At 37.7% G+C, this 23410-nt stretch overlaps 2 protein-coding genes across 13 annotated transcripts in view; both read left to right on the forward strand.

Annotated features, from left to right (window-relative positions):
• chd9 (chromodomain helicase DNA binding protein 9) overlaps positions 1–6314 on the forward strand; it is an 87764-nt gene extending 81450 nt beyond the window's left edge. For 7 of the 9 annotated variants that reach the window (XM_032561336.1, XM_032561339.1, XM_032561338.1 and 4 more), the window contains 6 exons: positions 6–183; positions 519–667; positions 788–1009; positions 1122–1271; positions 1621–1725; positions 2790–6314. In XM_032561336.1, the coding sequence (XP_032417227.1) occupies positions 6–183; positions 519–667; positions 788–1009; positions 1122–1271; positions 1621–1725; positions 2790–3791 (1806 nt within the window). In that variant the 3' untranslated portion in view covers positions 3792–6314. The remainder of the gene's footprint in view (positions 1–5; positions 184–518; positions 668–787; positions 1010–1121; positions 1272–1620; positions 1726–2789) is intronic. The other 2 variants (XM_032561337.1, XM_032561340.1) reach the window with 1 other exon arrangement.
• Positions 6315–7739: 1425 nt separating this feature from the next.
• Positions 7740–16861, forward strand: LOC116719188 (retinoblastoma-like protein 2). 4 transcript variants are annotated; one of them, XM_032561624.1, is made up of 15 exons: positions 7740–7803; positions 10125–10192; positions 10279–10398; positions 10655–10761; positions 10854–10960; positions 11300–11437; positions 11518–11685; positions 11800–11851; positions 11916–12028; positions 12136–12312; positions 12903–13001; positions 13598–13658; positions 14188–14327; positions 14437–14595; positions 14705–16861. In XM_032561624.1, exons 3-15 carry the CDS (start codon positions 10325–10327, stop codon positions 14909–14911), a joined length of 1602 nt encoding a protein of 533 aa, XP_032417515.1. In that variant the 5' UTR covers positions 7740–7803; positions 10125–10192; positions 10279–10324; the 3' UTR covers positions 14912–16861. The 4 variants fall into 4 exon arrangements, with proteins under 4 accessions (XP_032417515.1, XP_032417516.1, XP_032417517.1 ...); XM_032561625.1 differs by having other exon boundaries at positions 11931–12028; XM_032561626.1 differs by having other exon boundaries at positions 11934–12028.
• Positions 16862–23410: the final 6549 nt, after the last annotated feature.

Below are 23410 nucleotides of genomic sequence, written 5' to 3' on the forward strand. Positions count from 1 at the left end.
TGTAGCAGGAAGGAGGTCTGAAGCTGACCTTCCAGAAGCAGGGCTTGCCTATAAAGAGACCCCTAGAGTCTGAGGAGGGCCCCCAGGCCCAGCAACAGTATCTGGCCCGGCTTCATGAGTTGCAGAGCGCTTCGGACACAGGCCTGGCAGACATAACCAAGCCTCAAAGCTCTTTCCAGACTGGTATGATCTTTTTTGTTTGTTTGGGGGGGGGGTGTTTAAGTTGGAGGATAAGCTGGATATGTTCAGTGTTTGTGTTCTTCATCTGCCACTAGATGGCAGCATATATGAAAGGTTTTTAGCACCAAAATCATGTTTTTGCTGTGCATTTCTTCTTGTTAACAAATTGCTGTATTTAATTATGTTAATAGAAAGTTTGGTGGAAGGATAAAACACCTAACTTAAATTGCAGTTTTGTAATTTATAATAAAACTGAGGCAAAACTTTTGAAGTTTCTGAAAATGCCAATTTGCTTTCTTTCAATATATACGATGACAAACATGGTGCCTTTCCTTCAGTTACTCCAGGTGTTAGTGGTCAGATGAGGTTGAACGGAGTAATGGACGGCCAGCCAGTGGTTAAGAAGCGACGGGGGAGAAGGAAGAATGTAGAAGGAATTGAACTGCTCTTCATGAACAAGAATAAATCATCTGCTACTCCTGACCCGGTAAAATTTCTTAATCTCTTTTGTTAATATTCTGCAAATTGAACAAAAAAAATCCTGCAAAGCACGCTGTATGAGGTAAACTTTAAATAAAATCAGCATTATGTTCATATGTCTGTCAAGGTGGCTCCAGGATGGGGTGGAATCGGCCAAGTGGGCATCACAGGAGCTGCTGCACAAATGAACTCCAGTCAGATCCCTGCAGACACAGACACCAGGATCCCCGTCATCAACCTGAAGGACGGCACCCGACTGGCAGGCGACGACGCTCCCATGAGGAAAGACCTAGACCAGTGGCTTAGGGAACACCCAGGCTTTGTCGCAGATACAGGAGCTTTTATCCCGGTTAGTACTGATTATTTTTATTATTTTCATCCCGTTCTGGGGCACTGATTCATGTTGGAACGTACAGTTTACTGAAATATTCTCAACAAGTGTGTTGTTGTTTTGTTTCCAGGGAGTAGGTAAGATGCAGATGCAGTTCCACTTCCAAGATGGCCGACCCAAGCAGAAGCGGCACCGCTGCAGGAACCCTAACAAGATCGACGTCAACAGTTTAACTGGCGAGGAAAGAGTCCAGATCATAAACAGGAGAAATGCTCGCAAGGTGAGTTTGTGTCTGTTATTTATTTTATTTTTTATTTAAAGTGTGCCCAATTTTCAGTTTTTTACAAATAAAACTTTAAAAGATTAATACTTATATTATTGTCTTCTATTTAGCTTCATTCATTGCCCCATTAATTGAACAACCAACTAACAAGCTCACCCCAATAGCAGGATGCTACCATCACCATGCTTCACTGTGTAGTGTAGTATTGAGAAGCTAAATGCATATCAATCACTTGGCAGATTTTTAATAGCAAAAACTCTAAACATGAGTAGTTTTTCTGTGTGTAAATATCTGTTTTGGCTGTTGGCTGTTGTTCACATGGGTTGTTTTCTTTTCTCTTGTGTAGATCGGTGGAGCTTTTGCTCCTCCTCTGAAGGATCTGTGCCGGTTCCTTCAGGAAAATCCAGAGTATGGGGTCCCACCTGAATGGGCTGACGTGGTTAAACAGTCGGTGAGTCATCGTAGTTTTCTCACAATTTGCAATAATAAGTCCTGCATTCATTAGTGTTTTCAATTGTTTTAAAAAAGCATTAATTAAAACTAGAAAATTTATGTAGAAATTTAAACCGGGCCTGCCAACGTGTGCCCCTCGGTTGGAACCCAACGTTCTGATGCTAAAAATTAGCATCAATGCTAGAGTAAGCTACAATGTGCTCATAGCATGTGGAGAGTCACAAGTTCAAAAAACATACAATTTCTTCTGCTCTTTTGAAATACTACTTATCTTATCCTAGGAATTCTGCAGTTGGTGAATCTTGCAGAATTCACCAAAAATGCATATTTTTTGTTTGGTTTGTTTTGTCATTGGTGGTAAACATGTTATAAAATAGACATTCAACGCAAAAGTAAAAATCTGATTTCTACTTCGTGGCAGTTTGTTACCAGAAAAAAACGGTCATTTCTTAATACCAAATTAATAACAAGTAATATTATTGTTTATAAAACAAAAGTTATTTTGAAATACTGCTTATCTGCTTAGACGCAACAAATTTAGAGTTGGCAAATTTTACAAAGGTAAAAATCTCTGTAGTTCTCTACATCTCTGCTCTTCTCAGTGTTCTATTTCCATGGTAATTTATCCTCTCTGAAAACTGTCAAGTGTGAGTGAAACACAAAGGGGCAGACAAAATTCTGTCTCCTTTTTGAGTATAACTGACAGAAAACGGTGTCAGTTAGAATTTGTTTTGATTTGAATTTGGCTCGTTTTTTGCTTACTTCGCCATGGTTACTTGAAATGCCAACAAAAGTAATAGCACCCCTTATGGGATCGTGCCTCACATGTTGAAATATATATTGTGAGGGGACACACAGCAGTATGAGCTGCATTAACGGCGAAAGGAGGCGCCAGTTATCTTGAGGTGTAGAATAATAGGTGACTTCCATGCATTGGATAGGAGAGCATTGAAATGCCTTGCAAAGCATTGCCATTGCCCCAATAAGCTACATTCACGGTTGTAAGAAACTGAGCCCGTTTAATTTTCCTTCTAAGCCTGTGCATCTGTTGTGTTTAACTAGGGTTATCTCCCTGAGAGCATGTTTGACCGGATCCTGACTGGACCCATCGTTCCCGAGGAGGTGAGCCGACGAGGACGCCGACCGAAGAATCCCCTGGCCAAGGCAGCGGTGGCTGCGGCGGCTGCAGCGGCACCCAGCTCTGCACCTTCCGCCCTGGGTTTAAATTCCCTGCTGGCTAACGGTCTCCTCTCTGGCATGGACCTCGGCAGTCTGCAGGCCTTCCAGCAAAACCTCCAAAGTTTACAGTCCCTGCAGCTCACTGCAGGCCTCATGGGACTGCCGCCAGATGCCAGCAACCTGGCCGCGAGCAATCTTGCCGCCATGTTTCCCATGATGCTTTCTGGTATGGCCGGATTGCCAAACCTGCTCGGCATGAGCAGCATGCTTGGAAAGCCTACTCAGGAAGCTGCGGGAGGTTCCGAAGAGAAGACGAAGGGAACCGACAGCAGCGGAACATGCGAGCCGTCTAATGCCCCCTCTAACACTTCGGAAACCAAAGGAGAAAGGACAGAGGACGTAAACACGACTCCTTCCTCCACTTCCAGTTCTGCTTCCTCTGCCACCGTCACACCAAGTGCTTCAGCTGCCTCTGCAGCCACCAGTCACCCACTCTCTCTTAACCCCTTGTTACTCTCCAGTATGCTTTACCCAGGGATGCTTCTCACTCCAGGCCTTAACCTTCCTGTGTCTGCCACACAGCTGCAGAGCTCAAACAGTGACCCTTCAACCTTTCCATCTGCTGCTGCTGCTCCTCTTCCGTCTGCCCCCGCAGCCTCCCATTCCTCCCTGACTGAAATGGAGCAGCCGTCAGGAAAGGAGGAAGAGGAGGAGGACGAGGCGCCTGAGGAGGCTTTGGACGACGAGGAAGAGGATGACGAGGAATCTGCAGAACCGAGAGAAAACAGCGGCCCTGAAGGTTCAGCAAAAGCCGAGTCATCTTCGTCGGAGTCCGGGAGCTCGTCCTCATCCTCTGATGATTCGGACTCCAGTGACGAGGACTGAACCTACGAACAGAAAATGAAAAATTTATTTATGTATTGCCTAGAAATGTAGACATTTATTCACATATATATGGATTTTCCAGCACTTATGTTGCGATTTCTTTACGTGTAAATACAAGAACTAACTACGTTGTGTAAAAAAAGACTGTAAAAACCTTTTTAAAAAAAACTGACTTAAAGGAGCCAGAAAAAAAATGTCCATGTCTATTCACAAGGTACAGTCTTGTATTGAGACATTTTGCATGCCAGACTTTGGTAGACTTTCTGAACTCTGTGAACTTGTACCACCTGATTATGTACAATTGCAACAGAAGAAAAGGCATTATTGTAATTATGTCAGGATTAATTTTATTAAAAAAAAAAGATGAAACTACATCAACTTGCTCGTTGAGCAGTACTATTAATATATTTTGATTGTTTGGGGAGGGGGGATTGACACTTTTCAAACACTTTGGTTTCACTTGTAAAATAGCCAGTACATTTGCAGGTTTGTTGACACTTTGGCTTTGCAGATGGATGTTGGATAATGTCAGCAATAACCTGGGCAGCTAATGAATGTCACTGAAGCTGTAGATTCTCTCATCTGCCATGTTTCCACCCCCAGTTCACAACTCATTCATCCTATCCCTTCCCTTCTTTTTTCTTATTCAGGTTAGAGACAGGATTACATGTTGAGTGGGAAATGTAGAATGTTCACAATCAGAAATAATTTGACAGTAGAACATTTATTTGCCTACTCCCTAGGAATGACACATTTTAGTTTGTAGTTCCTCAAATAAGACGCAAATATTCACTTGTGTAATTGTTAGTTGACATGATCAGCTATTGACAGATATTCAGTTTCTACTGTGTGCCAAAAAACTGCCCTTTTACCCTCAGATGTCCTGAAAGTGTTGTGGATATTATTCCTTAGATCCCATTGTATTTGACTGCATCTTTACCTCAGCTTTGCTAAAAGAGTTGACTTCACTGTGCAGATGTACATATGCATGTCTGTCTGTTTCTCCTGGACTGTGTGTGAATGTGTGTCAGAAGCCAAGTTTCCCCATCTCCTCTGTGACTATGTTATGCCGTTTCTCCCTCCACGCCCCGGTAACTCCTGCTTCCAGACCTTTTCCAGTCTGAATGTTTTTGTGTTTATGGAGCTTCACTAGTTTTGACTTGTGAACACCACATTACAAGTGTTCTTTTTTCTTCAAACATGCCTCTTCGGGACTTCAGGAAGGAAGTTTAATGTGTTGCATGACAGCCTGTGGTGTTAAAAGTACAAGTGCCACAAGCACAACATGGATCAATCCTGTTTAAGACTGTATTGATTGTTCATTATAGCTGAGTATTAAAGTTAGCGTTGGGTGGGTTTGCTTCAGGAAGGGCTTGATCATTTCAATTTGCGTTGCTGGGAGTCTGCAGCTTTGTCTCATTTTATCATTCACAAAAATGTTTTGCTGACAAACTGAGCTTCAGCTAGATGTAGAAGTGCCCTTATCCTGCACCTCATCCTCCCATAGAGCCGCTCACTCACCATGCTTGTGTGTTTCCTTCAGCTTTCCCCGCGCACATTCATTTTAGAGCTGTAACCAGGTTACACATAAACACTGGACTACACTCGAGCCGAAGTACCTTTTTGTAATCTCTGGCACAACAGTGCTTGCTCTAGGACTGCTGTTACACCGTTGACTGTTAGATATTTCCAAGGAGAAGTGCCCCCTGGATAAACTGTTGAATTCCTAAGTATCTGTAGCACCTCTCCTTCTCTCTCTCTCTCCAGTGGGCTTAATGATAATAATAAAAAAAAATTTGCGAGGTCTGAACACAAAGACTGAAGACACGTCAGTTTTCTAATGTTGCTTTAAAGTGGTTTTCATGTATGCCTGCTCTATATAGACCTCATCATGGTTTGCTTTCAATGCAACTTGCATTTTTTAATGATTACTAACAGTATGGTATTTTTCTATGTCTGAGCAAAACATACCACTGTCATTTTGTATATCTGCACCTCTGCTCTGTTTTAACTGGTAGTGCCCTTATGCAAACACCCAGCCACTGCTCCGTCTGCTGTAAGCCACTGATCGAATGATTATTTGCTGCCCCTCAGCGACGCCTCAGTGAATTGATTTGTATGCTAGGGCTTGCAACAACAGAAGTGGGAACGCAAAAGGACTCAAATTGGAAATGTTTGAGTTCATAATGTGGCTTGACGCAAGTAAACAGAGACCAATATGCAAGGGGAGTGACAAAACACTACTGCTGTAAAAGGAGGACATGATGAGCAAACGTGGGTTTTGTATTTTTGGTTCAAGCTTGATAAGACCGTAAAATGTCACCTTGGTCAGTTTGTCTTTATTTTTCTCATTGGAAAGTTGTAATTCTTGCAAGATGTGGTCTGTGTAGTCAAAATAATTATTGTAGTGCAGGAAAATGCGTCTTAAAGTAATTTGTAATTTATTGGATTACTTTCTATGAAGTTCTATAGAGGAAATTGAGGTTTAATTATTTTTATTAAACATATTCTTCTGACTATTCATCCCATGTGCCTGTGCGTTTTACTTTGCCTGATGGCTTTTTTTTATTAATGTGTTCAGTTCTTATAGGAACATATGGATTTTCAAATTTCTAAAATTATTTTCTTCTTCCAAAGTCTCTTCAAGTAAGTTTTTAAAAAAGCCTAAATCAGTCATTTGTAGTAATTCCAAGGCTTATTTTATATTTCTATTTTTTCTTTATATTAATGCAAACATGAATAACCATATTTATTCATTCAAAATTAGTCGTATATCTTGCTATTTAGTTTTCTAATGCATTTTCATAATCATTAATCATAGTGGTAATTTTGTGATGCTTATCCCCTCAATTTAAACAGCTTTCTTCACAGTTAATAATGATTGAATGAAATGATTTGTCTAATGACAGCTGTTCATTTAATTACTCCATTCCATTAAGTGGCATTTATATTGAGGTCCATGCAGTTTTACGTTGACCCATGGCAGCCATTGTTATAGTTTTGTATTTTTTGTACAAAATTGTTTCTACATGCCAAACAGTTTACCAGGTGCTATAGTAGAGTAATAGAAGATTAATTGACTGACTTTGATCTATCTGAACATATAAAATAACTTTAGAATCATCTCAACCTATTTTAGTAACATTTGTATCTTTTATTTACAGTACAGACCAAAAGTTTGGACACACCTTTTAATTCAATGAGTTTCCTTTATTTTCATGACTATTGACATTGTAGATTCACACTGAAGGCATCAAAACTATGAATAACACATGTGGAAATATGCACTAAACAAAAAAGTGTAAAACAACTGAAAATACCCCTTAAATTCTAGTTTCTTCAAAGTAGCAACCTTTTGCTGTGATTACTGCTTTGCACACACTCTGCATTTTCTTGATGAGCTTCAAGAGGTCGTCACCTGAAATGGTTTTCACTTCATAGGTGTGCCCTGTCAGGTTAATAAGTGGGATTTCTTGCCTTATAAATAGTCATGAAAATAAAGAAAACCCATTTTAATTAGAAGGTGTGTTCAAACTTTTAGTCTGTACTGTGTACCTCTTGAAAAAGGCAAGAAATTGTGAAAAAAAAGTTACAAAGGAAAGTAATTCTAAGTAAATGATGCATTAAGAAAGTAATAAGAAACTCCTTGTCTTGGCCCTCTAGTTGAGGTTGTTTACCTCTGTCTTTACGTCAGAATTTCTGTCTCATTTCTCATACCTGTTTGATTAAAATGTAGAAAATCAGCGAAACGACGCAAGATGAAGCAAACAAAACTCACAACACGGTTGTTTGCTTATTTTATTATTTTATTGCACCAAATGTCCCAGGAGTTGCTTTCACTCCCATCCAATCCGTAGTTTTCTATGTTGTCCTTTTAAAAGGGGGCGAGGACATTTCCTCTGAGTACCCGGATGTGTTCTTGTTTCACGTGCACCTCCCTGATATTTCCCGCGCTTACAGTTCATTTCCGCAGTCAGCTGACAGGAAGGCTCGTTGCGTTCTTAGTAATGCGGTAAGTCTTTAAGAAAACCTTGAATTGTTTGCTGCATGATTATATTTGTTTGTTAACAAGTGTAAAAACTTGTTGCTATAGTTGTACAGCAGTGTATCATACTTAAGATGACATGTAGAGTTATTATTATCCAGGCACAGTTGAAGTGTAGCCGGTATTAACCAGTTAAAGGTCCAGGACTTTAAATGGGAAAACAAAACAAAACCGCGTGTCTTCTTTCAGAAAGTTGGAAAAAGAAAAAAAGCCTGAGGTGACTCTTTCTGTTAGAACACCGTCATCTCCGGGGTGGGAGACGACGACGACGACCAGCCCCTCTTTTCTGTTGTTACCTCAGCAGAGAAACTCCTGTGAATGGCAGGAAATTTGAAGCAGCTCAACTGAAACTTAATGCATTTATCGGAGATATAGGTTAACAGTTGTAATTTAAAGATAGGCCTGTAGCTACGTAGCGTAAGTCTTTGCGTACACACATTGAAGGAAGGTGAAAATGAGAAGAGACAATGCAATATATCGTCATTTATGTTTTACAGTTAAAACTAATGCCTTTAATCGGTTGCTGCACCAATAGGGCCCCAGGGGGCGCTGTAGCTCCCCGAGGAAAATGGAGTATTTTCTCTTTTTTTTTCAATTTGATTTAATATATTCTGATTATGTTTACATTTAACCTAAAAGCAATATAGCAAATCATTATCTCATTTCACATCTTTTGAACAAGTGGCTGAGCTAGTGAGGAAATGAATATTTTTCTTTTTTTTCATTGTCAAAATTTTAGAAAATTATAAAATAATACAGTGTATTGCGCATTTTGGTTCTTGCCAATTCCATATAGTGAAATGTACGTAAATAAAAATTTGGCGGTAGATGAATCATTTCACTTTTCATTGAAAATACACTGAACCTTTTTTAAAAATCAATTTTCAATGACAATGTTGATAAATGCATCATTTTCTTTCTCTGGTCACACTGGCCTGACCTGGAGGAGTCCAAATCTACAAACAACAAACATAAATGGATGAGATCAGATAGAAAGACTAATCTACATACAGTGTGTTGATAGAGAAAGATAACATCATACCATTAGGACTGAAGAGCCAAAGTAAACTTTGTTGAGCATATTTGACCAAGGCTGTTCCAGTGACCAGCCCAGATAGACTTACAGACTCTGTAGGAACAAAAACGGTGTGATTATTGACAAACGCATCACTGTCATGTGTTAGTGGAGATCACTAACTTTGAATGCATAGATACTTCAGAAATTCACCCACACCATCAGATTTAAATATTGAAAACCTTTACAATTAATTCATGTTCCCTCCTCAAGTTTACAACCCCTTTTAACACTTTAACTAGCAAAAATGCACACAAGCTGATGCAAAAAACAAGAATTCACTGAAAAAAGGCTAACAATAGGAAAAACAAATCATGTCAAATGTAGTAGAAAATCCAAATATGGCTAATTTATTTAATTTCATTTTAGAATTTGTGGTTTTATACCGTAATGCAGAGAAATTTAAAAATTTTAGTTTTCTTTGAAGTGTGGGGCTTTTCAGAATGAGAGACAATGCTAATTTGTCTTTTTTTGGAATAAGCAATCATTTAAACCACAGGTGTCAAACTCCAGTCCTCGAGGGCTGCTGTCCTGCAACTTTTAGATGTGCCTCTGCTGCACCACACCTGAATAGAATAATTAGGTCATTAAGGCTCTGGAGAACTGATCTACACAAGGAGGAGGTAATTAAGCCATTTCATTCCAGTGTTTTGTACCTGTGGCACATCTAAAAACTGCAGGACAGCGGCCCTCGAGGACTGGAGTTTGACACCCCTGTAAACAATGAAACCAACATTTTAAAGGATAAAAACGTGAAAATAATTAAATTTTATTGTTTTAGAAGGGTTGAAAGTTGTTTAAGTGATTTAAATAAAAAAGTAAAAACATGTAATGATTGATGAAGATTTTGTTTGTACCTTTTTAACTTCAAATGTGTTTAAAAGATGTAAAAATACATCAGTTGGATCACTTTGAAGGAAAAGCTCCTAAAACAAATTCATGCCACAAGCATCACTGAATAAATAAATGATGTAGAAAATATAAGAGTGCCTGAAGAGTGCGTAGTGCTCACCAAGGAGGTACCCAGCTATTTTTCTAAGCTTCAAACTTTATATACAAGCAGGGTGTGACTCTGTGGTCTCCTAAACTTTTTGTGACAATCGTAAAAATATTTAATCATTCTGTTAATTTGTTTGTAGTCTTGCCAATGTGTGTTTATTGGAGATTTTCAATTCCCCACCACTGCACTATTTTTCCCTTTTATGTGTCATAGTCCTTAGAAAACAAAGTCTGGATTGACAGACCATACTTCAAAGAAAATCAGAAATCAGCATTGGCCAGGTAAAACCCAGTCCATGTATCACAAATATTTATAGATGTGATTTTGTTCTCTGTTTCTGAGAGTTCTTGATCTTATTTTTCATCAGTTAGTCGCGGCCTCCTTCTTTGACCGCTGTCAGTGAAGAGTTCACCATGGCAACCGCTCCTGGACCTAACGTAGAAAAGCCGGGGCCCGGCCCCAGTGACCGTCTGATCACTCTATTCAGGTTAGCGCTGCAACAGAACAGTTCCTCGCTCCTGTGGCAATGACTTATAGTTTCCCTAGCAAATCAGTATTTATAAGCTACAATGTTTGCATTCTTTGCTTATTAAAACAATAGTTTTTGAACAAATAAGATAAAGTTTTTTTGTGAAAGCCACTGAATCTATGAAAATGTTTACTTACAGACTGTTTTTATTCACATTTAGAAATAATTTCTGACACATATTTTTTTCCTCTTGTGAAAAATACATTGACGTCAGGACCTGCTCCAGAGATCCCACACAGGGAATAAAAATTAGACTGAAAGACATGCTGCAAGAGTTTCTGCAGCACTGCAAGGATGATCAACATGACAACGCTAAAAGAGGTAACCCTAAAAGAGTCCCATTTACTCCATTACTTGTTTACAGAACATTTTAATAACAAAATGCTTCCATTTAAACTGTCTGGTGTTTTCAGAGCTGGAGGAAAAGTGCTTCTCAAATGCCACAGAACACTACTACATCATCTTAGAAAATCTCACTGGCATTCAGGTTAGATTAAAGTCTGGTGTCGGTGTCATCGCTGTGAGTATGCTGCCCTCGTGTGGCCACACTAAGAACTGCATTTGCATGTAGTTTCCTTATGGACAGTCGCAGTGCTGGAATTGCAGATCCCTTTGCTAGATAGTGTGTAACAGTGGTCACCAACCCTGGTCCTCTGGCCCCACTGTGCTGCATATTTTAGATGTTAATTACCCATTCATTTAAACCAGGTGAGCAGCAGCAGGGAAACACATAAAACACGCAGGACCTTCAGTGTGTACTACTAATTTTGAATCCAAATTTTGATTTTGTTTGTTCTCCTCTCACATCTTTGGTTTGATGTGACGTAATAGTTCTTTTGTTGTGATATCACACATCCAGTGCTTCTTGGAGGATGACCTTTGGCACCGCTGCCTGGTGGCCTGTTGCTTGCAGATCGTCCTGAAATTAACCTTTCGAGTCAGTGACGTCACTTTGCTCCTCAAAGTTTTCAAACTGGATTCCTACCTTTTCTTAAAGGTTTGATACACAAAACTCTCAAGACGTGCTATAAAATCTGAGTTACCTGCTTTAGATTTTTTTGTCTTGTGGTTTCACAGGTACATAACCAGTTCCTATTAAGATTCTGGAAGGGAAAATTTATGGAATTGATCAGACACTTTAAGCCAATTGGAACAAGTGTTTTAGAGAGCTCTGTTTGGGCCAGCCACTGTCGTCTGTGGGAGAAAATCAAAGACAATGAAGGATTTCCACCTTTCAAACACCAGGTCTACCATTGCAAAAACAAAACATTCACCTGTAAAATACTGACATGTGTTTAGTTTTTATCGAAAAGACTTCAGTATTGCTTTATCCCAACTGGTTTCTAATGCCACACACAGCTGACTTCCCCAACAAATGTCGAAGGTCAGCCGGAATCTAACCCACAAGAAGGTACAAAGAGTGATAAAGCTTCCTTTTGCTTAAGTTTATTGAAAAAGACTTAAAATACAATAAGTTGTGTGCTTACTAGCAGAAGCAGCATCTTCCACGACCTCAGACCACCAGCATTGCTCCTCAGCTGTAAGCAGACCCAAGGGGCAACCTTTCCTTCACCAGTTTGCTAGGATGGTGAGTTCTTACTCCCAGAACTTTCCACTGGAAACTTTAAAAAATATTTTAAAGTTTCCACTGTTAAAATATTTGTTTTCTGCAGCTGTGCTTTGTCCTGTGATCAGGTTTACAGTGAGATGGGAGAGCGTCTGAGGGAAATGTGTTTGAAACTACACGTCTCTGATGAGTTGATGTCAAAGATGTGGACCTGTTTGGAGAATTCCCTGGCCCAGCACACTTCCCTCATGAAAGACGGTCACCTGGACCACCTGCTCATTAGCGCCATCTACGTCATATCAAAGGTGGGCTTTGATTTGTTAAGCCCTCCCATATCGGTTTTCATGTTTTTATACTTTTATATGTTGTTTTTTACTGCAGACTTTTTCTTCTGGTTTTGTTCTCTCAGCTCAGTTTCATCTGGTTGTTTTTGAAGACAAAATGTATGTTAGGCAACAATATGTCTAGATGTCAAAAACTAAAAATTGAGAATCACTGTTTTATGCAAAAATAGACACCAGAAAAAGAACATGACTCTAAAAATCCTGCCAGACAAGGCAACAAAGTTTTGGAGAAGGATTTTAAATGGTCTTTCTTACGTTGTCCGTTATGCAGAAGGTTGTTTAGCTGAAACAAACAAAAAAGTTACTTTTATTCTCTCTGATACAAGGACTCGGTTAAAATCATTGGGTTAAAAATGAAAGAAAGTTTGCTAATGGTAATAAATTTAAAAGATCTGAACCACTGTGAAGCAAAATCCAGAGAGTATGTGTTTACAATTGTAATACCGAATTCAGAAAGTATGAGAATACAAAAAATCATCCTGATGTGAAAATATGTTGTTTATGAAATCACCAATTCAGTTTCTAGCTTTTCTTGTTGTTTGCTTTTGCAGGCTACCAAGTACAAGCTAACGTTTGAGGAGATAGTAGCCGCTCTATCTCCTCAGACATTTCTCTATCGATCTATGACAGAGCCATATACCAATGAAAGTGTAAGTGCTGTTTTTCTGACTTATCCAAGTGTTGGGAGTTTTTCACCATCTTTACTGTCATTGGCTCAGTATCCTTAATCATTATTTGATTTGAACATGTATTGATTGGTATGAGATCATGTTCTTGATTAAGAATAAGATGACTTCCATTATTTTATTATATTTTCATAAGGAGACTATATTTAGAGCATGGTGTAATTGAAACAGGGAAATTATGTAAGCAAAAAAAAGGTGTGGAGGAGGGGAAGTTCAAAGACCGTCAGTGGAAATGACTCAATTTTGAGCTTCATTGCAAAGGTTGTGAATACTCACATAAATGTGTTTATATGAGTATAAATGTGAGTACTATTTGCAAATACTATATGCAAATACTATTTGCATATAGACTTTTGGGAAAGAGTTTCATTTAATAATTTAATTTAATACAATTTGGAATAAGGCTATAACTAGAAATGTGAAAAAATGAAGCGATGTGAATACTTTTGGGGGCATGGCAGCTTCATTATTAATGTTCTTTATGTATATCTAATGTCATTTTTGCCATGTTTTGAAGCCTCAGATGTTGCTAAATGTCAACTGAACGTTTTCACCCTCAGGTTTCCAAAGAGATGCTGAACTCAGAGTCACCTTTGGAAAATCTTCCCAAAGAGATGATGGGTATGATTTCTGTCTGTTCGGGTGTTCACCAGAGATTAAATATTATTTTTTATAGAAGTATTAACTTGTGAATTCACCCAATAATATTTTGTTTCTGTTTTACCCGTTAGCAAGGCTGCTATAAAGTTGTTGCATAATAACAAAAACAATATTGTAGCAGTTTAAATGACAACATAACCATCATAGTAGTGTAACTTCAGATTTTAGTTTTCCTCTTTGCACACATATCTGACACTAACACAACAATAATTTACTGTTACCACATTTATGGGTTTATCTATTCTTCAAGTATTCATTCCCATTTTTTCCATTTCAAACAAAAATGGAAAATTTATGTTGTTGGAATTTTATGTCATAAAAATGGGTGTGTAGCTTTGAATTTCTTCATTTATGTATCCTCAGTAAATACAATCCAGAGCAAGCGACCCTAAGGAGCTACTAATTTAATCTCTTGCTGTAACTAAAGTCTTGTGGAAGCCTCAGATGTTTGTTTGAGACTTGATTTCTTTTATTACGCTGTTGCTGACAGATCTTGGAACCCATAGAGCTGCTTTTCCGACACCAGAAGAAAACTCAGTGGAGGATAAGAGAGGCAGCCTCATCAATTTCTACCACCTCTACAGCATAAAACTGCAGCCGTTTGTGGAGAAGTTTGCCCAAACTTATGGGGTATGTTAGTTGTTTTCAAAAGTCATCTTGATCAACCTTAACAAACCAAATCAAAACAATAATGCAAACAAATATTATATTAACCACTAATATTTATTTTCTTCTGCAGGGAGAGACTCCTCCCATATCTCCATTGCCGCCACCTCCGTCGAGAAAAAGTTATCACCCAACAAAGGGTGTTAACTTCACCGTCTCACCGTTAAACAGACAAGATGTCCCTCAACATACTCCCAAATACACCTATGAAATTGGCAAAAGCTCTAGAGAGGTCACTTTTATTGAACTTTATTACACTAGACATACATTTTCATCTTTTTATCTGCTTTATATTGGGTAAAATTTCAAAATTGTAATAAAATTCCTATTTCTTTACACAGGACCTGTGTAAGATCAACAATGGAACCAGAAAACGTGCGCTGTCGTTTAAAACAGAGGAAGAAGATGGGCCTTCATCCAAGCAAAGTTGCTTGAAAAATCCATCAGCTCTGCAGAGTCGACTCATAAATCTGCAAAAAGATCGGTCAGCGGCACAGAACCAGAACAACCAGAACCACCCTGACGATACATGCTGTAAAACGCAATAAGTGAAGTTTACTTAAAATATTTATGCAAATTCCTTGCCTCAAAAATATTAAGTTTCCAAAACTTAAAAATGTTAGTATGTGCAAGTTGTACATCTTAAGTTTACACAACTAAACTAATTTGATCATTTTGAGTGAGTTGTATATTGACATGGATGTACACATAACTCACTGTAACCCTATTAGTTATTTTTGCACAATTTCTTTTACTAAAAATATGTCCAAAATTAACTATTTGATTAACATTAACTTGTGCAATTTTATTGAGCGTAACTTAAGTTAACTGTAAATTGATGTTGTGATTATTTAAAATCTTCATTTTTTTAATGTAGAAACTCCTCATTTAAAAGAAAACTACCTAATTGAAGCAGTTCCTGTGTAACTGGATCCTTTCTGCTTTGTGCTGGTTTTATTAAACGATCAGGCTGTGACACGGTTTGTCTTTAAAAAAGGATGAACAGAAAACAACCGTGTTATAGGCGGCCCGCTCCAACTCCTACATAAAACAAAAGTACATTACAGAAATTAACTTGATAAATCTATAAATAAACTGGATGTATTAAGATGAAAAATAAACAGCACACACTTCTTCCGCAGAACAACGTAACACATGGGGAGGATTTAAGGGGCACAAACAATTTAAAGACAATACCACAGAAGAAGAAATTAAAAGGAGGGGCTTCCGCTCTTAAAGTAACACGGTTAAAACAATGACAACGTTTTTTTAGAGGTGTGTCAGTCAGGTAAGAAACAATACAAATAACCAAAAAAAAGGCATTTTGTGTAGTTATAACAAAAGAGAAATACAACCAGGTTACACCTACTTTAACTCTATTATAGTGAACTTACATTTGAAACCAAAAAAAAGATGAGACCAACAAACAGCGTCCTGGTAGAATATTTCCCTTTGAAGCCGTACATATTTTTGTAAACCTTTTTCAGAAAAAATATGCTTTCTAACCCAAACGCATGATAAAGTATTTCACTAAGCAGTATGTTGCAATTGTAACAATTGATAAAGGAATTTGGACTTTTGTACTTAGAATTTGTAGAAGTTAGCCAGTGTCAGATATTTTCTTTTGAAAGCTTTTACAACTTCCATGAAATTTTTGGTATTAGTAACTTTTAAGTGTTTAATTTATTTTATATTATGCATCAAGTGAACACTTTTTCTTCAAAGCTGATGTGTTCACACTGGGGGGGTGGATATGGGTAAAGATTGGTGGTTTGACAACGGGGTTAGAGCTTTAGTGGGATGTTTCCAGTCTGCAGTATTCCAAGAAGGAACAGTTCTTACTGGCCTGATACTTATCTACTATAAAAAAAAGCAACATGGAGTACTTGAGCAGTAAAACAGGATCATGGAGCAATCAAAGACAATATCGTAGTCTGAAGAGTCACATTTTTGTTTACATCACATGGATGGCTTTGATCTTTTTTTTTTTTCGTCTTGCCGTCCATGATCAGGAGACTTAACTCTGACCTGCTGTTTTCTTCTAGCAGGATGATACATCCTACAACAAAACAAAAATTATTAAAGAACTCCCCAGATCTCCCATCTAATTCATGCACGAGGAATGTTGCCCATTTATCTCTATTGTAGCAATAACAATCTGAAGCGTTAGCTATACAACATCCTATTTTTAACTTTCATACTTGTGTCTTTGTACTGTGCTGAATGTAAAATTTTTATTACTATTTGCTTTGTGTTCACTCCATTGTTTATTCACACGTAATAAAAGTGAAAACACAATGTTTATTATTTACATTTACCATGATGAGCAGCTGCAAAAAAGAGAGCTTTGTTTTTCTATGTCCAGAAATTCCAGTATTTATTTAAATGATTATATAGTGAGCCATATGAAAGCATTAAAATCAGATGGTTTATGGACTGAATTTATATGGCACCTCTCAAGTCATTCTAACCAGTCAAAGAACTGTATGCATTACAGTCCAAATATAACTAAGCTCAAGGAACACAAGCCAAGAAGGCCTTTCAGAATAGTCAACAAGTAGTGGTCAACTTGTTGATTTCCCATTTCAGCTGTTTGGTTGTTTTTTTTTGTTTGGAGAAAAAGCTCCTTATAAGTTTATCTGCTGAACTTCTGCTGATTATCTTCAGTTTAATTTGATCTGGGAACTGAAGTTAGAGCAAACAGCATTTGTCACAACTCTGTGCAGCAGCAGACGTGCACTTTCCATATATGTTGAAGATGTGTGTAACAAAATATGCTTTATTTTAGTAAAAATATGTGTATCAAACCAAATATTAAATTAAAGATACTTTAAATAAAATTGATTTGTGTTGTAAATCTTTTCAACATTTCAGTATTTAAATACTAAAGATTGCCACAATAGTGAGAAATTTTTTTCTGTTTCATTAATGTTCAGAAGTTTATATCTACGATGATTTAACAAATAAAACCCATTTTATGATCTCAAGACACTTTAAGCTTTTTAAAAGGCTAATTCACAACATCGGAGGCACATTTGGGGAGGAATTTTAAGGCAACACCTCAAACACATAATGGAAAAATTTTAAGAATTATGTTCCAGCAAACTATTCTAAGAATTTGTGGAAGGATACTCAAAAAACTTGACCCATCTTATTCAGTTTTACAGGCAGAAAGTCAGTAACCAAGGCTGTGAATGCAAGGTTTTATCAGTAGTCATTGTTTGGCAAGCTTTATTGTTAATTCTTAACCAATATTGCTAAGGAGGTGATTTTAAAACGGCTGTATAATCCTGCAGACAAAGGCTTGTAAAATAAAGCTAAGACACGGTTAATTGCCAAACACAACAACTCTCCAGGATGCTTTGGAGAGTGAAACCACCTGAGCCTACAACACCGAGATTTTAAGGTGATGGCCTTTATTTTGAAGCTTCAGTGATCTCATCAGCTGTGTGCTCGCTCTGTATCAGTCAAAGGGGTTGAAATACAAGCAAAGACACAGCGGTGGTGGATCTCTGAAATGCTAAAGGAGAAACCGAACACAAACATCTGGAGAAAAAGCAGAAGAAAAGACAGAGCTTTAACTAGATATCCCCGTCTTAATCATCTTTCCAAGTGAAACTTATTTTGAATTTCTCTCAGATTCTCAGATTTTATGGGACAATATACTTACTAGCACGATATATGTCTTTTTATTCTCCTTTTAGACGGATATAGTGCTACATAAAGCAAACGATTTATGGCCATTGCGTAGGGGTCATTTTGATAGGGTCACCTCTGAAACTAGAAAGCCACATCTCTGAGGTTGTTTGACTTGACAAATGGGTTACATGGGGACTGAGATGGAGTCTGTGGTGTCGGGGATGGTGTGTGTACAGATTGGCCTGTCTGAGGGTGAAAGAAGGCCTGTCAGCAAGAGGATGCAACGCTGCACTACTGCCCATCAACCTCTGTGTCATCAGGATCACCTCTGCAAGGTGGTGCATTAACATTAACAAAAATATTAGCATTTAACTGCCCCCCACTAGTGAATTAGCATTAGCCTTTTCCCTATAATAACTATTTTACATATTTTTTTATTGAATGGAGGAAGTCAATGTAAGACAACATCCTAGTAATACCCCACATGCCACTGACAACATTTAGGCTTGCATAAGCATTTTGGCTAATTTTAGCTAATACGCTAATTCTAGCAAACTGAATGGAATAAGTAATGTTAGTCAACATAGTATTGAGTACAGGTTAGCTAAGCTTAGCATTGTTGCTAATTTTTAGCATTAGAACATCTGTTTTGGGTCCAACCGGCTGGCACACTTTGGCGGGCCTGTCTAAATTTCACAAATTTTCTAGTATTACTTGTTATTAATTTGGTGTTAAGAGATGTTGTACTATAAATTTCTAGTGTCTAACCAGATAAGTATTTCAAAGGAGCTTTAATATTGCTTGTTATTAATCTGGTGTCAAGAGATGAGTGTTTTTTTCTGATAACGAACTGTCATGAAGTATAAATCAGATCTTTACTTTTAAAATATATTTACCACCAGTGACAAAAAGAAAAAAATATTTTTCTGCCAAATTCACCATATGCACAATTCATGTTAAGTAATGTAAGATAAGTAGTATTTCAAAAGAGCAGAAGAAATTGTAAGTTTTTTTTAACAATAACAATATTTCTTGTTATTCTGTTGCTAAGAGATGAGCACATTTTCTGGTAACGAAGTGCCACGATGTAAACATCTGATTTTTACTTTTGCAAAAATAAAATCAGAAAGCAGTGCATTAACAGTAGCACAGTCATTAGCAATAGCAGTGCACTGTCCCTCAGTAGCAGTCTAGTGGTAGCCTTTTCCCTAAAATAAGCTCTTTAGCAATTTTTAAAAAAATTATTAGCCATGTTTAGCACACTGTATGGAGGAAGTCAATCTAAAACAACATACCAGTGATACCCCACATGCTACTGATAGCACTTAGGCTAACATTAGCATTTTGGCTAATTTTAGCTTATGCACTAATTTTAACATACTGAATGGAGTAAGTCCATGTTACTCAACATGCTTGTGTCTCTCCACATGCTATTGAGTACATTGTAGCTTACTCTAGAATTGATGCTAATTTTTAGCATCAGAACTCTAGGTTCCAATCGACAGGAACACTTTCGCAGCCCCCCTTAAATTTCTCCAGAAATTTTCTAGTTAGATTCATGTTCTTCTTGTTTGGGTTGCCAGGTTAGGTGTATGTCAGTTCCTGGTAAGTTGTGCCAGACTCTTCAGGTCATTAATAAGCCAATGTTCAGATTTCTTCCTGATCCTTTCTGCTGTGTTCCTTGATTCTCCAGAGGCTGTTTGTTCACCAGAGTTCAAACCTATGCAGCCTACAAAGTACTCAGGTGGAGAACAAATATTGTATTGTTTTTGAAAATGATTTGTTGCATACCAAACATTTAAGATTTTTTGTTTGTAAAGAAAAAATATTTCTTTCTATTCCTTTTATTTTCCAGTGATGTACTGCGTTTTGTTGGTCTATGACATGTAAACCAATTAAGATCAATTGAAGTTTGTGAATGTAACATAAATGAATTGCAGAAGCGTGTTTTGCAAGGCCTAGTTTATCCTGCCTGGCTGTTTTTCAGCCTTAGATATTTTCACGCCCCCTTTCATGCTCTGCATCTTCTGTCTCTGTTTTCACAGCAATTCATGAGTTCATTCTTTCCTCCCCCACAATTCTCCTTATGCACACCTCTGGTCAGGACCGATAGACACAAAACATTCTTTCAAACATTTCCAAATGTGCTGCAGGCTAAAGCAGTAACCCTTTAAGATAGTCAGCTTATGTTTCAGCTCTGGGAATCCTTGCAGCTCTCAACTATACAGCTCGCTTTGCATATCAGACTTTTGGTGTCTGTTGCTTGGACAGTCAGAAACCGTGGAAACCTTACACAGCAAATGAAAGTCTGCCAAGATGTGGGTTAAATCGATTCTCTGACACTTTGCTGTTCTTGCCACCAGAGGGCAGGAAGCCCCTCTTGGATGGTTTCTAAAGTCGCCACCAGGGAGCAGAAGCGATCTTCCCACAGAGCACTGAGAAATCTGAGACTGGCTCCATTTGCTGAAGACATTTAATCTGAAATATAGGTTGTAAGTTTATTACCAGCGAGTGAATGGAGCTGGAATGGAATAGCCATTTTACAAAGCCATATCAAAAAAACCCATCTCTGAGGCAGCGGGAAATTACATGAAAATATTACCATTATACAAATGGAAACTGTGATTGAATAATGTGCTGGAGAAGATAAATGAAAAGCACTTTGTTGGAAAACGTGCTGCTAAATAGGTTTTTAATTTCAGTGGTGGGATAAAAGAAGCAGAGTTTTTACCCCATTTCACTGCCAATTGATTAGTGGTTCCACACCTGCAGGTAGAGAGGGGCCTTATCGTCTCATTATCAGTTAATTAATATGCATGCACACATGCCAATTATCTTTCCTCTGCCATTTAGCAGAAATAAGACATTGATGTTTTAATGGTGCTGGAATGGATAAGTCTTCTGTTGCTTTGAAGACAAGGCAGACGCATTGACTGACATAGCTGAGAAATGTTGAGAGACAATTGAATTAAAAGCCACCTGATATAACCTTGATAATTATATTAATACTTCTCAGCAGCTGAGGTACTTTATGCTGTTTTGCAAGTGCTTTAAAGCTCTGATCCACCAGAGTTCTTCATTAACACTCTTGTGAAAGATATAAAAAGGGCAAAGCAATTGGGGGAGTGAATGTGCCTGTATATGAATATATATCCCTTAATGAGAAGCCATTACAGAAACATTTTATTTGAAGGACAAGCAGAATCACATTTTTCCACTGTTCCATGACTATTAAAGGAGCCAAGGCCACAGCAAGTGAAGCAAACCCAAGATGAAAGTTACATTAATCATTATTCAGTTCGCCGTGCTGTGTCCACTGAATTTATGTCCATGAGTCAAAGGACAGTGTTATGTGCCAGTGAAATAGGCAATATTATGGAAGGAAGCTCTATTGACATTTTTCATTTCTGCATAAATGTGGTTGGTTGCACGCTGAGCCCAAGGCTGTTTGGTACAATACACACACACCCACACACCCCCACTCACCCCACACACACACAACACGCACACACACATGCTACATATAAATACACAGCTGTGCAAAAGTATTGAGTCATCCTTATTTACTCATGGTTTGATTCCAAAGAACTAGATTTTGACCAGTCAGGCTTTTTGAAGTATGATTGAAGTAGGAGCTTCTTTTTCTATAGACTATAACACATACAAGAGAAAACAATGCCGAATTTATTTATAAAGTTATCTGTTGGTGTTTCACTCAACAGATAATTGAGGACTTGTAACATTATCTCTGTTTACCCCTTAAACCATATGTTCCGAAACTTTGTTTTTCTCTTATTAAACTCTACAAATGTGTACCAAATAATAAATGCAAAACATTTAGTTCAGATTTTCTGTGAAGGTATTGTTAGTAACAGTTTTGGGTCTTGTCATAAAAAAATCATATCAACATAAGCTTTTTGAAGAAGTAAATGAATCCTAAATGTGTGCGAGGTTAACAACTAGTTAGAGTTAGATCATCTGTTTTAGCTGAAGTTAACAGTTTAAAGCAACTCAGTCTAACCAAGCTCATGTGGGAACAAAGCTGTGTTAGTGGGTTTTAATAGTCTACAATTTCACAAAGACTGTTGTGACATTTAGCGCTTTTTTTCCTCAGCTGAACAAGATTTATGTTTCCATGTGAAGTTACACTGATAAATATGAGCCTATAAACTTTTTCAATCCATCAAATTCACTTCAAATTAAACTTTCAGTTCTCTCTAACCCCATCAAGAACTTTTGGATTTGGATATCAGACGTTGAACACTATCCAGGTTGGTTTGTTCATGTGCTTTCCAGAATCTCATAGTTATTTGAAAAGTATCCTAGTAGACAAATGATTAGTTGATGAAGTGTCATTGTAGTTTGTTAGTCTTTTACCACCTCAAATATAAATTTAGTTTTCTAACAAGCTCATAGTAATATGACATTTTGCGTCTTGTAAATACATTTGCATGAATTCCATGACCTTACTCACATTACCTAGTTAGCATAAGGCTATTTCATGTCTCCAATATTACAGTCACAATAAAAATATATCAGAAAGAATCAACAAACAGAGCAACACACTGCATAAATACAAGATCCAAATATAAAAAATAAAACATTTAAACAATAGCGCTATAATGAAACAATACAGTAAAAATGTATGTTATTTAGATTAATTGCCATTGCCTACATAAAAAGCTACAATCAGTTATGGAAATATTCTTCAGAAAACAAACAAACCAGAAATGCCCCCACAATCTAGAATCTAGATCATGATAATTTTTTTATTTATTTGAAACTGTCATGTTCTGTGTTTTTCTGTGCATTTATTTCGAGTTTCTGTGTCTCTGAGTCTCTGTGTTGTCCTGTCTCCCCTTGATTGTTTCTCAGGTGTTTCTCGTTTCCTTGATTACCCTCTGCGTATTTAACCCCACCTGTGTCCTTTGTTCCTCGTCGGGTCCTTGTCTGACGTTCCTCAGTCAGTCGTCTCAGTCCATTCGTGTGCCATGTTGCTACCTGCGTAGAGCCCTGGATTCTGCTTAGCAGTGCTGCCTTGGTTTTTGGACTATTTGGATTATTTTGTGTCTAATTTGTGTTCATTAAAACCACCATTTCACTCCGTACCTGGGTCTATGGCGTCTGCCTCACCACCACACCCCGCACTTCATGACAGCAACCTGTGTTATATTGATACAAAGTCAAAGGAATACTGTATCATCTTCATACATTTGAATATTGCAGTTAGAAAATAAGATGGCCAATCATTATTATGAAGTGCTAACATGAGGACCCAAGGGCGGCTCCTTGTGGAACCCCTCTAGAGAGCTTTGTGGCAGATGGTTCAAGGTTTTGTATGAAAATAATGTATGGTTAATCATACAATTACAATATTTATAAGATTCAATTTTGCTCTTCAACTTAAT

This window comes from Xiphophorus hellerii, chromosome 4, assembly GCF_003331165.1.
Source record: "Xiphophorus hellerii strain 12219 chromosome 4, Xiphophorus_hellerii-4.1, whole genome shotgun sequence".
Lineage (NCBI taxonomy): Eukaryota > Metazoa > Chordata > Actinopteri > Cyprinodontiformes > Poeciliidae > Xiphophorus > Xiphophorus hellerii.